Source organism: Ylistrum balloti, unplaced genomic scaffold (assembly GCF_031769215.1).
Source record: "Ylistrum balloti isolate Yb309-2 unplaced genomic scaffold, AGI_CSIRO_Ybal_v1 Utg370008, whole genome shotgun sequence".
NCBI lineage: Eukaryota > Metazoa > Mollusca > Bivalvia > Pectinida > Pectinidae > Ylistrum > Ylistrum balloti.
In genome coordinates, this window is record NW_026782082.1 from 58,894 (window position 1) to 74,944 (window position 16,051).

The following is a 16,051-nucleotide window of genomic DNA, read 5'->3' on the forward strand; positions in this document are numbered from 1 at the left end:
TATAGGACCTAAGCTACGTGTGTTGTATATATCTGAATAAGGTTTAGCTATATAGGACCTATGTCACGTGATGTATATATCTGAATAAGGTTAAGCTACATAGTACCTATGTCACGTGTGTTGTATATATCTAAATAAGGTTTAGCTATAAAGGACCTGTGTTAATTGTTCTGTATACATCTGAATTAATTTTAGTTATGTACCACTGTTTCTAAACTTATTCTAGACATCTAAATAAGTTTTAGCTATAAAGGATCTATGCAAAATCTATTTTATAGATGTAGATAAAATGTAGCCATGTAGAGTGTAAATTGTATGTCAAGTCTATTCTACAAATATAGCTATATATACTATATATATATGTCTTCCTTACGCTTCAATCAGCACTCACGACTATTGAAACTTTAAAACATTTTACGTTAAAATGTTATATTCCTACAATATAATTACAAAACTTACCTGACGGATCTAGATTTCAGCATCATCATGGACGTGCGGACACAGCGGACCATATTGCCTTTGATATTTTCAGATTTCAATGAATTATACAAAAAAACTGGTAATTTTACCGTAGATCTCTGTAAAGCTTAATGTAAAATGTATCCATGTGTATGTCTCATATGACAAAACACTTAACTAACTAAGGGTTGGCTTATTTCATTGTTAACACGGACTGAATTCGCTATGCTATGTCTGACTGGCGATCTTCTGATCTGTGTAAACCCGACACGAAATTCAATGGTCTTATTCTTTGTTACAATTAGCTATTGTTTTAACTTAAGCAGAACTCGATAATACTCCGAAGTTTACATGAAGTCAGGTGTCAAAAGTATATCCTCACCTCAATGTTTCGCCACAATGTATAGTAAAAACACACCGTTTTAAGACATCTGCTGTGAGTCATTTCATATGTTATCTAACACTCTGAAATGCTGTTATTAATTATCATTTTATTTTTTTTTAAAATTTTACCAGTGTCATGTCTCACGCTGTCTATCGCTACAAACCTATGTAATCAATAGGTAGTTATAGAAATTCTTGACTAAGCAATTCAATTCGTGAGTTTGAAGTCTGGACAGGACACGAGTCAGACATTGTCTGGCTTCTTCAATTGTGTTATGGTGTCCAAATATGATTCTGTTTGTGTTAGATATTATATGGAATTAAAAAGAATGAAATTGACATAAAAAAAATGTCTCCCTCACCTATTAAAAAATATAACATAAACTCATATACTGTAAAAATGAAATTTCAAAACTTAGCGAAACTTTTTCCACGTATTTTCGGACACAGTGTACCATGGACAGTGTACTTATTTGGCTATTTGTACGTGTTCAATACACGTGTCGGCTTCTGTTATTCCGACACGAGATAATACCAGTCGCTCTGATTAATCGTTAGATACTATGGGGTTAAATATAGTATTCGGGACGGTCTATAACACACTGATATACCGGCATAAAAGAGGATCGGGATTATGGCGAGAAGATCGACAAGTGAGTGCTGGCAATCCACATAATTATCTTTGTATTTTAACAGACATTTTGTTACGCTAACTTATTATAGATATATGCTTCATACGGAACCGTGTTATAAATAGCATTCTCCTTAATTAGCGCTACTAGACACTGCATACTAGTCATGTATATATCTCTGAAATAATGTGTCATTGTTAAGAATAACTTGCAGATGTTTCGCCATCAATCTCTTATTTATCAGTTTGTTTTCATAAAGATGATACACAGTTAATATTTTATACATTAACAAATATTTGTACATTTTATCTCCTTTCTGTCTTCCTAAATTTTTTTGACATATTCCTCGGGTTGGTAATGTCAAAAGAATAGAAGTACTTATAACCAGATTTAAAGTAAAGCGTAGCCGAAATGACTACAGTACATTGTTACCATCAAATGTATTGTCAGTTTATAACTTGTGTACCATCTCGTCACACTATTTTCGACATAAGTATATATACGATTAGAGTGCACCCGAATGAGTTGGTCGATTCCTTACCATCTCGTACACTACGTACGTCGGTGCTAGTACGCTCCACACTGGTCATTTGTCTGATGAAGGTGACTCTATTCAAACAGTATTGTTTCTTATAGTTCAGTTGTTAAACTGTATCGCTTTCTTCCAGATAAACGTAATCCAGTAACGACACCCAGCAGACCTTTCCGATGCTGCATCTCACTAAAGTAAGGAATTGTTATTGCGTTTGGTTATTCATTAACAATATTATATATATGTATATTTTCAACAACATTTTGAAAAGATCAACGAGATATTTTTAGATATCAGCGATGGATTAAAAAAACTTTTTTGTATATAGTTGTACCTGTAGCACTACACCAATTGACAACATTTTGAATACATCATATTTTTACCTATTACGTAAGAGGAAAAATGACTTTATTTGCCATTTTATAACACTGTCCAATTCCATCAAGCGTTGGATATTAGATTCAAAAAATCATTATTTCCACTTTCGGAAATCAAAGGATTCATCCTTACATGTATATATGAAGTAATGTGACCTGTGTTTTCTCAATTTTGAATTTTGAATTCTTTGGGAAAGGAATTATGTAAGATAAGAGTAAAAACTCATATCGCTTTATTTTATGTGACGATGGAATATGTTTAAAACAAATCTAACTACCTCATGATTTCGGATTTTCCAACTATTGTGATTTATCTTCGTTGATTTCTCTTGCAGTTTCAGACTTTACTTCTGCGGCTTCGCGCTAGTTCTTTTCATGGGTCCCGTCATGTATGCGGTGCCTTATATGTCGATGCGTTTCCGGAAGAATGAAATGACGTCACCGGAAGTGATAATTAACATTCATGCTGATAAACCGGCGTATGCTTTTCGGGAGAATTTTACTCAGAACAGCACAGTGTACCGAAAGCGTGTTCACTACTATAATGTTCCAGGCTGGTTGCCAACCCAAAAATTGTTCAAGAATTGTGATCATCAGTGTTTTCTAACAACAGGCACAAATATTGCATACCTAGATTCAGAAACTGCCATAATATTCCATGCACCCAGCATCACGACAATTCCAAAAGAAAAGGCAGTTGGCCAAATTTGGATTATCCACTCAATGGAATCGCCGAAAAACCATCATGATATATGGGGATCCTGGGGTAACCTTATCAACTGGACGCTTGGATATCGACGAGATTCGGATATTCTGAGCCCCTACTCGATGTTTACTCCCAAAAATTCAAACAAAGATCTAAAAGGGAAAGATAGGATAACAGGAAGTGACGTCATTACAAAAAAGGCATGGAATGCTAAAATACATGATGCTGTTTGGTTTGTGTCGAAATGCAAAGCTTCTTCCATGCGACAACAATATGCCACGCGCTTAAGTCGTTTTATCGATATTGATATATTCGGAGAGTGTGGTAAGTTTCAGTGTTACAGACATTATAAAAGTCTTTGTCAGAGATATATGAAAAAATGGTATAAATTCTATTTAAGTTTCGAGAATTCTTTATGTCGGGATTATATCACTGAAAAAAGTTTTAATGTATTTACGCATAATTTAGATTTAATTCCTGTCACGCGCAGCGGAGCTAACGAGTCGATATATCTCCCACCCGGAAGTTACGTCACGACGAATGACTTCAACGCAATACAAGCTTTGGGAACACGTTTAAATGAAGTATCAAATCACCTCGATAATTTTGAGAAATATCTTCAGTGGAAGCGTTTTTATTCTAGTTCAGATATGATAGATTCTGAAGAACCATTCTGTGAACTTTGTAGGCGACTGCATGAAACGGATCGCAGCACAAAACATCACCGGCTATATGGTAGCATTGAAACATGGCTGAACGGAAATGACGATTATCCAATGTGTCACGGTGTTGTAAATGACATCGCTAATATAACCGATCATAAATAGCTCTTTTTATAGTGCTATTCTATTGTAAAATATGATTCTGTTACAATGTGGTAGTATAGTGTGTTAGCAAGTTTTGGTCCAGAAATTTTGAATTGTTGTAACTATAATTTCTTAATGCTTATCAAGAAACAAAATCTGTCATTCACGGAGCGTTTCAGACAGATCAAGTAGAAAGATATCAGGAAAATAAATCAGACGAGTTCAAATTTCCTTCATCAGTTCAAATTAATATAAATTCCATTTATAATACTTTTATTCCAACTTATATTAATCACTCTTGTTGGCCCCCAAAAAAGAGTGGGAGGTCTCTCTGTGGGAGGATTTTGGGCTCTCGGGGAAACCCACGTGGTCGAGCAGGTGACCCTTAACCTTTTCGTATCTGTTCGGCGAAACGAAGTGTGAACGTCTAGGTGAAAGGAGAGTGCGTTGTCACTCTACTGTGCAGCTTCGACAGTTCGTTTCGTTTCAGTAGTTGATATCGTTGATACGTAACATCTAGTGAATTCAATGTTTATACAGCTGTTGACTTCTTTCATTTGTTTGGAATACAAATAGTAAATTGTGCATTGATATCTAGTCAACATGTGATGCGGCATCAGCTGGATATTACGAAGCGATGTGTCTAGTTTACTTCGGGAGTATTGACGTTTTCCTGCCATGGAATGGATTTTACATTGTATTTGATATAAAGAATAGATTAAACATGAAAATTCATAAATGGATGTCGCTTCTGCTAGTAAGTGAAACAATAACAAAGACATTTTTTGTAACAGTTCTATGTGTGGATGTCAGAACGATGTCTAGCAGACGACATTGACAAACTAAATGATCTCGTATGTCAGAACGATGATGCTGTAACAAATCACGTGTTTTACAATAAATTCGCTCTGTGACAATGTTATGTATTTGTAGACTTACTTAATTTCGGTGAAAGCCTCTCAATATGTTGGTTAAACAACCCACTGATTTTAGCAAGGAAAGGGGTTCAATTTAAGTTGTCTCCTACACCGATGCAGCGGAATACAGCACACCACATTCTTGGACTCATCAATGATGTCCTTGTTACAGAAAAATCCGAATACAACCATGTGCCATCTTTCTATTTTTAGATTATTTCGATAAAGTATAAAGACATATTGAGGTCTGAATGATACAAATATCATGCTTGTGGAGACAAGAATCACGCAGATGTTCCATTTCTTTGTTCGTTTGGCTTATTACCAAATGAACATCTAGATTCAGGTAGGGTCCTTATTATGAATGATTGATACAACACTGAACACCATACGGAAGGCCCGTCGCGTGTCATTCAGAAAATATTTGTTAAGTGTCATACTCGAGGATATGAACATATATTTCCCTGCTTCATGATGATAGCTACTTTGTGTCATTTCGTTAAAATGAAATGACACAAAGGAGCCACCGTATGTAGGAAGTGTAAAACTGCACCTTGGGTCTTCACTTGAGCCTAGTTACCAGGCCAACACTCTGACCGACTACGTAACGACGCTCCCTCTCCTATGGTATGCTGACTATGAAATGATTAACAGCAGAACAACTAAGTGTACATTTGATGAAGTGAACTTTATTGTAAATCTCTCCTCGGTTTACAAATTCTTGTGTTACTAGTGCCTCTTAACCAAGCATTGATGTCATTGTACACACGGGGATAGTTCGTTGGATCGTGCAGTTTTCTACACAATTCGCAAAACGGTTCCTGTGCCATTGACTGTACGTTGTAATATTTCTGCCACTGGAAGAATGGTTCTGACTTTATAACATTTTTAGACAAACCAATCATACGTTTGCCTAATTCTTTCACAGTCTTGAAACTGTCTGTACATATATACGACCCAAGCGGTAGATACATACTATAGTTACCTCCCCCTCTCACTACAGGTATAGTGTTTGTGTAATCCCAATAGATTTTAAAACTTTTTTCCGTTATGTAATCTCGACAAAATTCACTTTCCAAAGCCAGGTAGTATTTATATTTGTCTTTTAACATTCGCTGACAATCAGGGTCTTGTGATTTCGGGCATTTCATTGCTCCACATTTGCCGAACTTATCGATATATATATATTTTTTCAGTAGGTTTGCAAAATCATCTCTCTTAGCTTGGTCGAAACAGTTGGAAACAAACCATGCAGCAAATTCTGATTTTTCTTTCCACATTGAAAAATTTAATTTCTGTTTCATATCATTTTGTCTTTCAAAAGATAATGTATTTATCCTTCCATATGTATTTAAGATGTCCGCATCCCTTCTGTATCCGATTGTCCAGTTGAAGAGTCGTTGCCATTTTCTCAGTTTAAATGGCTCGGGATGGCGATGTGGTGGTTCTAGGGTATAAAATATCCATATATGGTCATCCTGTTTCTTAAGAGGTTGTTCATTATACAGTGTAGCCGAGTGGAACACTACAGCATAACTTTTATTATAATTTCCTTTATCGACCATATGGCAGGCATAGTCACAACTTTTAAAGACGTCGAGACTGAAGTCAGAGGGTCTATTATAGAAAAAAACTTCAATAGATGTTTTCTTTGGAATTCTTTTTGGACGTTTCTTTGTATTTTCTCTACTTCCATATCGTATATTTTCCACGTATAGAAATAGGAAAATTACTGCGATGATACTACAGGCGAATAATCTGAAACAAAGTACAAGCACGTGTTGTTAATGCGTGTATGAGTCCGTTCATAAACACATATCGCCCAAAAAGCGATTTAGTTTGCTACATAAGTATCTGTAGTTTTTAGAATTCAAATTTAATAACTATAAGTCACGATCAATTTTCAAAAACTGGAAAAGTCATTTCGAAATGCCAAACGTGTTGGTGATTAAAAGTTTAAAGCTTCCGATGCATTTTTATTTATTTAATGAAACCTTTCCTCCTTGAAAACACTAAATAGAATATAATACTTCAAATCTAAAATGATGGCGTGTAAGTAAAGGACATGTTCAGCTTCCTCCCGTACCGTTTCATCCTGGCTGTAGTACAAATATGATGGATATTTACAAAGACGTGCTGAGATTCCATCATCAACATTCCAGGCTTCCTACAAATATATAAGCATATGCCTGATACACGTAATAGAAAGACATATAACGGAAGTAACAAGATATATAACGGAAGTAACAAGATATATAACGGAACGGAAGCAACAAGATATATAAACTGAAGTAACAATATATATAACGGCGTAACAAGATATATAACGGAAGTTACAAGATATATAACGGAAGTTACAAGATATATAACGGAAGATACAAGATATATAACGGAAGTTACAAGATATATAACGGAAGTTACAAGATATATAACGGAAGTAACAAGATATATAATGGAAGTTACAAGATATATAACGGAAGTAATATATATAACGGTACTTACAATATATACAAAGGAACTACCAAGATATATCACGGTACTACGACTAAGATATGCAACATAACTAACAAGTTATTACAGAACTAACAAGATATATAACGGAACTAGACAAAATCTCCTGATAGTGATGTCGTGTTTTATATATAACGGAACTGGTCAAAATATCATGAGATAGGAGATCTAATCCCGCAAGTTATAACTCACCTTGATTTTCGGTACAGCTATGTGTTCAAATAATGCTTCTTAAGCTTGGTATTGAATCCGCTGCTGGTGTCTGGGTCATCAAAGTAACAAATAAAAAGCATTTACAAACATCTCGTATCGAATGTATGTGTATTTATTTTGTACTTTAATTATCTCTTTGTAGAATCAGTTCTATAGAACAAAGAATCTATTCAGTACTTTATATGAGTTCAACAGTACACCGTACAATGTAAACGGTACCGACCCGTGACATCAGAACAAGCATGACCTAACAGGGACCGACTAGTCAAAAGATTGGGGGTGGGTGGGGGTGGAGGCGAGGAGTGGGGTGGGTCTGGGGGTGTGGTGGGGGTGTAGGTGAGGAGTGGGGGATGGGGGATGATGAATATTTTCTTTAGCCGAATTATTCAGGATTGGAGGAGGTTACGCGTTGTAATGACGGGCCCGAACACCATTAAAAGATTACCTGATATTCTGTATATGGATATCAGCAGTTTCAAATACAAGAAAATGTATAATTGATCAAAATTATACTGAATCAAAATGATGTAGCTATGTAGTTTAATTAACTTTTATATCGTTTACTGAGTCGGTGTTAAAAGGGGAAAATACTTTGTGTTGATTTTAAAAAGTACATTAATATTTTTTTTCACATTTTGCTAATAATTGTTTCCCAAACCTGTCTTTAAATAAACTTCAAAATAAGCTTAGCTTTATTGAGCATTGGGCTGCAGCACCTCTCCATCTAGACATTTACATTTCTTCCCGTCATTTTAGATATCCCTCAATCGCAACATAGATTTCAAAACTTTTGCTATTCACTCACTGTCTTTTGTACAATCTACAGAATTTAAAATCGGTCACTTACATCGAGCTTGATGAGACGCAAGGTTTTGACAGAGGCAGTTTGATTAGACACAAGGTTCTGACAGAGGCAGGTTGATGAGATACAGGGTTTTGACAGAGGCCGGTTGATGAGCCACAGATTTTGACAAAAGCAAGGTGATGAGACACAGGGTTTTGACAGAGGCAGGTTGATGAGACACAGGGTTTTGACAAAAGCAAGGTGATGAGACACAAGGTTTTGACAGAGGCAGGTTGATGAGACACATGGTTTTGACAAAAGCAAGGTGATGAGACACAGGGTTTTGACAAAAGCAAGGTGATGAGACACAGGGTTTTGACAAAAGCAAGGTGATGAGACACAGGGTTTTGACAAAAGCAAGGTGATGAGACACAGGGTTTTGACAGAAGCAGTTTATTGAGGACTATGATAAATTTTTATCTTCTTAAGAAATATTTATGTTGGATACTCTATGGGAAGTGAGTTTTGCTATTGTCATGTAGCTGGGAATGCGACTTCATTTTGAAAGACCTAGATTCTCATAACAGATTTTCCAATTTTTCAAAGGTGTCTTTGTTTGAATGATTTAAGTCAACCACCAAATAAATCCAAAAGTTGTAATTCTCAGGTTTTGATAAGACACTGGCACTTTAAGTTGATGAGTATATCTTCATTGATGTAGACAATTTATGATTACTAGCTTCATCAATTCTTAATATTATGTCATTTTAATGGTGAACATTTCCTGATCAATGAATACATGATAAATCACGTCTTGCTAATAAATCTAATCATGGTATGTATGTAATTTTTACTGGCAAGATTTCCTTGTCCCATTTAAGAGTTGAAATAAGGGAATTCCCTTTCATATCTATAACTTCATGTCAGTGATGAAAAGCATTTGGGACAACAAAACCACATTATCAAGAATGTCAGGAGTTTTTAAAGAAAAATTATCATTCATCAACTTTCAGGCAAGATATGGGAGATCTCAGCCTTCTTGGAAAGATTATTAAATTGCTGACATTCAGCAAGCCTCCAATTCAGATCCCCCTAAGAATCTATTAATCCTGATTGGTCAAAATCAATTTTAGGATCGTAATGGAGCATTTATGCGTGTTGAGAGTATTTACAACATTTAAATGTACCATTGTTGACATTTAAAGATTTTGAGTAATCAGGATTAGGTGCTGAAATTTTTGACAACAGACAACTACAAAATGTATTCCAACTTTAATGATTTGACTTAAAATTTAAAGCATATTAAACATGAGGAAACAGTAAACAGATCACAATACGATCATGTATAATTTAGGATGTAGAAATTCCATTTGAACACATCCATAACTGCCAGCAACTTCTGTACATGTGAACGTGGACACAGTCGTATATATATATATAGTTATACATAGGGGACGCTGTAGAAAGGACAAATGAACAAACTAACAAGGACATGGTTCTACTGTATACTTAGGAGGTGTGTTATTCAATATCAGATAGACATCAACCTTGGTTCTGTACTTAACTTAATATAATTTTCACAGAAACATTTTCTTTGATTTTCAAAAAAATTGGTTTACAGTGATTCCATGCCAAAAGACAACAGAATGTTATAGGCATGAATTGGTATCTTAACATGTTCAAATCAAATTCTTATAAAATATTTGCCATCACTACATGTCTGGTTTCTCCAAGGTCTTGTTATCCAAACATTAGCTACAGACTCTGCATTCATCCATATAACTATGTGTACACTTTGTCATGCCATAAACAGACAATAATGACTTTGTTATTCTTGTGTACAGTACACAAGTTTAATCACTTTCCACCAATAAAATACTGCTTTTAAATAACTGAAATCTCTTTTGGACTATTTATGTTTCTTACTGTGTTGTTAAAGAAGTAAATAAACAAATCTAAGATATACCAGATTATCTCCCTTTGATAATTTTTTGTATCAGGGGAGGTAACTTGGTGTATATTTTTTGCATCTTGCTTTGAATTAGGAACAGGAAATAAATTTCTTCACTTTCACATCACCAAACTTAGAAGCACCATTTAACTATCTAACAGCATTTGAATAGAAAAGTTGGACTTTCAATGCAGCAAAACAAAAAAAATGCAAATGACATGATCAAAAATATATACCATATACATACATATCATACTCTTGACTAGCAATATTTAAATGTCATACATATAGGGGATTATGTCACCATAAAAATTGTAAAATGTTTCAACTCATGGCACCAAATAGATGGGAAATGACAAGAAAACATTTCTTTTTCATCAAATGCACTTCTGTTGGTTAAAGTTCTCTGGTTCTCTTGTTTACCAAAAATATACCGTCATGTGAAGCCGAGAAAGTCAACACTATTTATCCATTTGATACCATCAGTAGTAGCATAATAGACTGATATTCTGAGGGTTATTGATAGATATTAATATAATTTGATAAACAGGATATTCCATCACTGAGAGAATCTTCGACAGAATGTCATCACATGCTGTATTTTTTATCTCTTGTCCCAAATTTTGTTTCTAGTAGTTTACTTGTCTTTAACAAGTATTTGTTTTCTCAAAATTAATCTTTAATTCATTGGTTGATCATTCATCACAAATGGACACCATGTGATTCAACTACATGTCAAATCAAAAATTAAAAGTGATATTTTTTATGAATCTTAAACCAAAAGGTCCATTTTGTCTTTTTTCTTTCTAATATATATTTTTAAACTCCTCAAAAATGACACTTTCTGTATTTCTTTAATCATAACACAAAGGGTTTTATGTGAACTGGAATATGGAAAAGTAAGGTGTACAATTCAAGCCGTTTTAAGTAATGTGTTAGTTTCCATTCATACATGATGTTATTGAGTACATTTCAGTAATAAACACACCACACAGGAAGATACGGATAAGACTTTATACCAAAGGTACCAACACCATTAATAAGATGTGTGTGTGTGTCAACTCCAACTGTCATGTACCAACACATGTGTCAAAACCAACTGACACATGTCAATATCAAAAGACATGTATCAATACCAACTGATGTGTTTTAACCAACTGACGAGAGTCAAATAAATTGTCATGTGTCAACACAAAATGTTATGTGTAAATTCCTACATCAAATGACATGTGTCAATGCCTACAAACATAAGTCAGCATATAATGACACTACCAGATAGACACATGTTTACATATCAGTTACATATATTCTGATAGCTACAAGTGTCAACATGAAATGACAAGTGTCAATGCCTACAAACACAAGTCAGCAAATAATGACACTACAAGACAGACACATGTCTACAATTAGACATATTTTGATAGCTACGTAAGTGTCAATACTTACTGATGATTTTTTTTCTTCAAAGAATATATAAGTCAACACATGAAAACACATGTCAACACGGGTAAACATGGATTTTCCTATATTGTAATCATGTAGCAGGTGTTAAAATATTATACACACTTAATGTGTATTTCACAAAAAAAGCACGAGTTATCTCCCTTACATTATATTTTTGCAACATTTAAAGTTATCAGGTTAAAAATAAACAAAAAACATCTGCTTCCCCCTCCAATACAATGCATGAAATATTCAAAATCTTAATCAATGTTAAATTTCCTTGAAATTAATCACAGTTGAAATCAATATACATGATATCACAACCTAAATTTGAAAATTACCATCGTAAGAAAGCAATAGAGACTTTAAAGAAAAAAAAAAGAAAAAATTACATAAAAAGTCCTGACTTTATCAAAACAAGTATGGTATGTACATTCCTTATCATTCAACTCTGCAGTACATCTGGTACATACTATAGAAAGCATCATAAATAAGAAAAAACAGCTAAAACCAAAGGGGGATTTGTATTTGCGTTAAACTTAGAATGATAACAATATTTTAAGAGATTGTAACAATAACTTTATGAATGTGTGAATTTGATTTTATCAAGTATTTAAAGCATTACCCCACACAATAAAATGTTTCTTTTAAGTAATTTAAACTGTCAATAATAAACAAATTATGATTATATCAAAATGATATAATTGTTTTAATTTTGCTAAACTTTAATCCAAGTTTACATATAAAAAAAAATTAACAAGATTTAGCTGTTAGAACTACAGCTCTCATCTCTGAATTCTATCACATTGTGGTAAACCTTTGGTCTTCCTGGAAAAAAAATTTTTTTTTTAATCTGTTCAAATTTTGCAAAATTAGACAAAATTTAAACAGCATGACATTAAAGAAAAGTCACTAAATCAAGTATAGTATGCTGTATCATTCATTAACAATGGTCATTTACATCCTACTAACTGTAGTGTTTACTGTCAATGGGAGAACTGACCACATGTAGTGATGCCAATATCCCTGTCATATATACGTATGATCTCTTGGTGTGCTCCAACGATTCAAATGTAGTGGAACAGGAAAAGAAAGGGTTTGAAATATCACTGGATAGAGAATTACATTTTTTATTGAATTTTTTTTTTACTTGTCATTCAACCTCATCAGGGTTCGAAATATCACTGGATAGAGAATTACATTTTTTATTGAATTTTTTTTTTACTTGTCATTCAACCTCATCAGGGTTCGAAATATCACTGGATAGAGAATTACATTTTTTCTTGAAATTTTTTTTTACTTGTCATTCAACCTAATCAGGGTTCGATATATTACTGGATAGAGAATTACATTTTTTCTTGAAATTTTTTTTACTTGTCATTCAACCTCATCAGGGTTCGAAATATCACTGGATAGAGAATTACGTTTTTTATTGAAACAAAAATTTACTTGTCATTCAACCTAATCAGGGTTCGAAATATCACTGGATAGAGAATTACGTTTTTTATTGAAACAAAAATTTACTTGTTATTCGACCTTATCAGAGGTTTACCATAATTTGAATTAATAACACTACGATACTTGACTAACAATACAGATTAATCTGATTTCTATATTTTAAATTTCTAAGTAAATTCCTTAAATTCTTGAAAATCAATAAAATTGATAAACCAGAATTACAATAAAGTATAAGAAACAATTTTAACATACAAATCACATATCATGTCATAATTCTGGATATTTATACACATTTGTAATATAAAATATAACATTAATTGTCTATGTTTCTAACTGCCGTCAAAGCAATAATCTTGCCGCATACACACAATTTGACAAATGTACACAATAGAGATACAGCATATGAATAAAAATTCTACATCAATTGATTCTTATTCAAACTTACATACTTTATAAAAAATTGAGATGTAAACGTATATGAGGATAAAACAAAACAACAATCATTTTTCCCACAAATTTCCTGTTGTTTGTCAGAAATATGCTATACATGTATTAAAAGAAATGAGATATAAACGTAAAGAGAAATTTGTCACATTAAAAAAAGTGACATTGACATGGAAATTATTTAGAATTGTGATATAAACAGAAAATTTCAGTTCAACTAAAATATGACAGACATAGAATTGTGACGTTATTGATTAGAAGATATAGAAGTATGACATTAACAGATATTCTATTAACAGGGATATGACATTAACAGAAATCTGACAGATCATGAAAATGGTATGAAAGCATTTATACATATATGAATGATATCTTTAATGTTACACATCCTTCTAACATTATCATAACATATCAAGGTAAGGTATGTTGAGAAACTTCCTTTTAACAGATGTCTTCAGTAAAACAAAAAAGTGTGAATGTGAGAGCATCAGACGAAGACTTGGGCAAACGGCAAACATACCATTCTATTTATGACTTCTACTATGAAGAGTTTTTGGTGATGGACAATTTCTAACAAACCATTAAGAAAAGAGGAGTTCACATTTACCATTTGATACAAATGAACTGAATTATTGACATTTAATAAACCAGATTTATTTTCTTCAAGAAGAAAATCATCCACAGCATTAAATAACCAATCATCTGTTTCAGACAAGAAACTCACTTCAATCGACCATTTGTTGATCGTCATCAAAAATGAATGACCTTCACCTTCCAGAACACCTAATGACCTTCAGAAATAAGGGATGACCTTGAGAAACAACAGGTGACCTCCAAGTAGAAACACTGATAAATGATTTGAATGAGTGTTGACCTTCCAAAAATAACAACTTTCAACAACTGATGAAGGTTTGTGATTTTCAGGATATATAAATATATATGTATTGTCCCATAATATCAGGCTCTCCTATCATAAATTCCAACTTTGCAAAAATACAATGTTTCCATTTTCTGTTAATGAATGTGACAATACTATAAAAAAAAATGTGCAATTGTTTCAATATGAATCTTAAAATGCAAGCTACTTCACTGCTGTTATGTCAGAATGGAAAAATATGTTGGGGGGGTGGGGCGTGGGGAGGGGGGGGGTGTCCAATCATGTTATCCTCTTAATGTAATGATTTACAATAAAAAGTATATAATTATTTTCTGTTATTTGTTATCATAGAAAATCTAGAAAATTAAGTAAAATCAAGATTACTATTCATAATACAGAAATATAAAAATTGAAAATATTGAAATGAAATTTTTCAGTAAAAGTTGAAAACACTAAAAATTAGAGATGACATAAGTGTGCACTACTTCAGGAGATTCACAAATATGATACTGTACATTAGACTGCAATTGTACTAAGTACTGTAAGATAAGTTACACAAATACACAGTCTTATTGAAGAAGCGCTTAATATGCCATTAACTTTAAACATCACATATATCATGTGTACCGATAGATTTATTAGCAAAAAGTAAAAATATTGACCTGAAAACATAAACAGACAAAATAAAACAAAAGAAATAAATAAAAAAACTTCACAACAAAAAGGAACATTCTTTCATTATCAATTATTTCACATAAAAATTATCTTACGTTAAGTTTTTGAGACTAAGTAAATAGTAAATAAACAGTAGAGATTGGTCGTTTTTAATGCTTAATCTGCTTATGTACTTTTTTAATTTAAAAAACATTGCTAAATCAAATATCAACTTTATTTCTTTAAGAATAAAATGAGTTTCATGTTTTTAACAACACATTAAATTGATGAAACAGAAAATTTTCATTTGAGAAAAAGAAAGACAAATTTCTATTTGATTAAGAAAATCAGATTTTAGCCTTCAATTTTTCTTGGTCAATCACTTAGTTATTGTCCTTTCTACCATATTTGGATAAACTGATTCTCAATTTCTATAATAAAGTCTCCATGACATTCAGATACATTGTAAGTATCATTGAAAAATTCCAGGAAATTTTAAACATCCAATTTTGACTATGCTAGTATTATATATACATTATTCAATATTAAATCAAAATCCTTCCAATTTTGACAAAAAGATGACAAAATCAATATCGCAATATTTATTATACATTTCAAAAAGATCTGTTCCGTTAAATTTTGAAACAGCTAGACCTTGTGTCAAACAACTATCGACTAGACAATCCAATGTAAAATCAGACCCTGTTGTAATGATAATTAAAGGTTCCCAAAGGTAAATAAATCTACACCGATAAAAAGTAAAATAAATCAATAATAGGCAAAAATCTTAAAACTTTTCATCCAAGTTGTACTTGCTCTCTTAAAAAAATGAGATACAGTCACTTTCTATGGCTATGAGGAATGGTATTTTATGACAAGGAACAGTTCCAATTCTTCAAATAC

General features: G+C 32.8%; 1 protein-coding gene across 1 annotated transcript; it reads left to right on the top strand.

The window, feature by feature from the left end:
• Positions 1-1,477: 1,477 nt before the first annotated feature.
• Positions 1,478-3,917, top strand: LOC132548314 (alpha-(1,3)-fucosyltransferase C-like). Its single transcript, XM_060212169.1, has 3 exons — positions 1,478-1,496; positions 2,144-2,201; positions 2,720-3,917. The coding sequence occupies exons 1-3, from the start codon at positions 1,478-1,480 to the stop codon at positions 3,915-3,917; spliced, it is 1,275 nt and encodes a 424-aa protein (XP_060068152.1).
• The last annotated feature ends 12,134 nt before the right edge of the window (positions 3,918-16,051 follow it).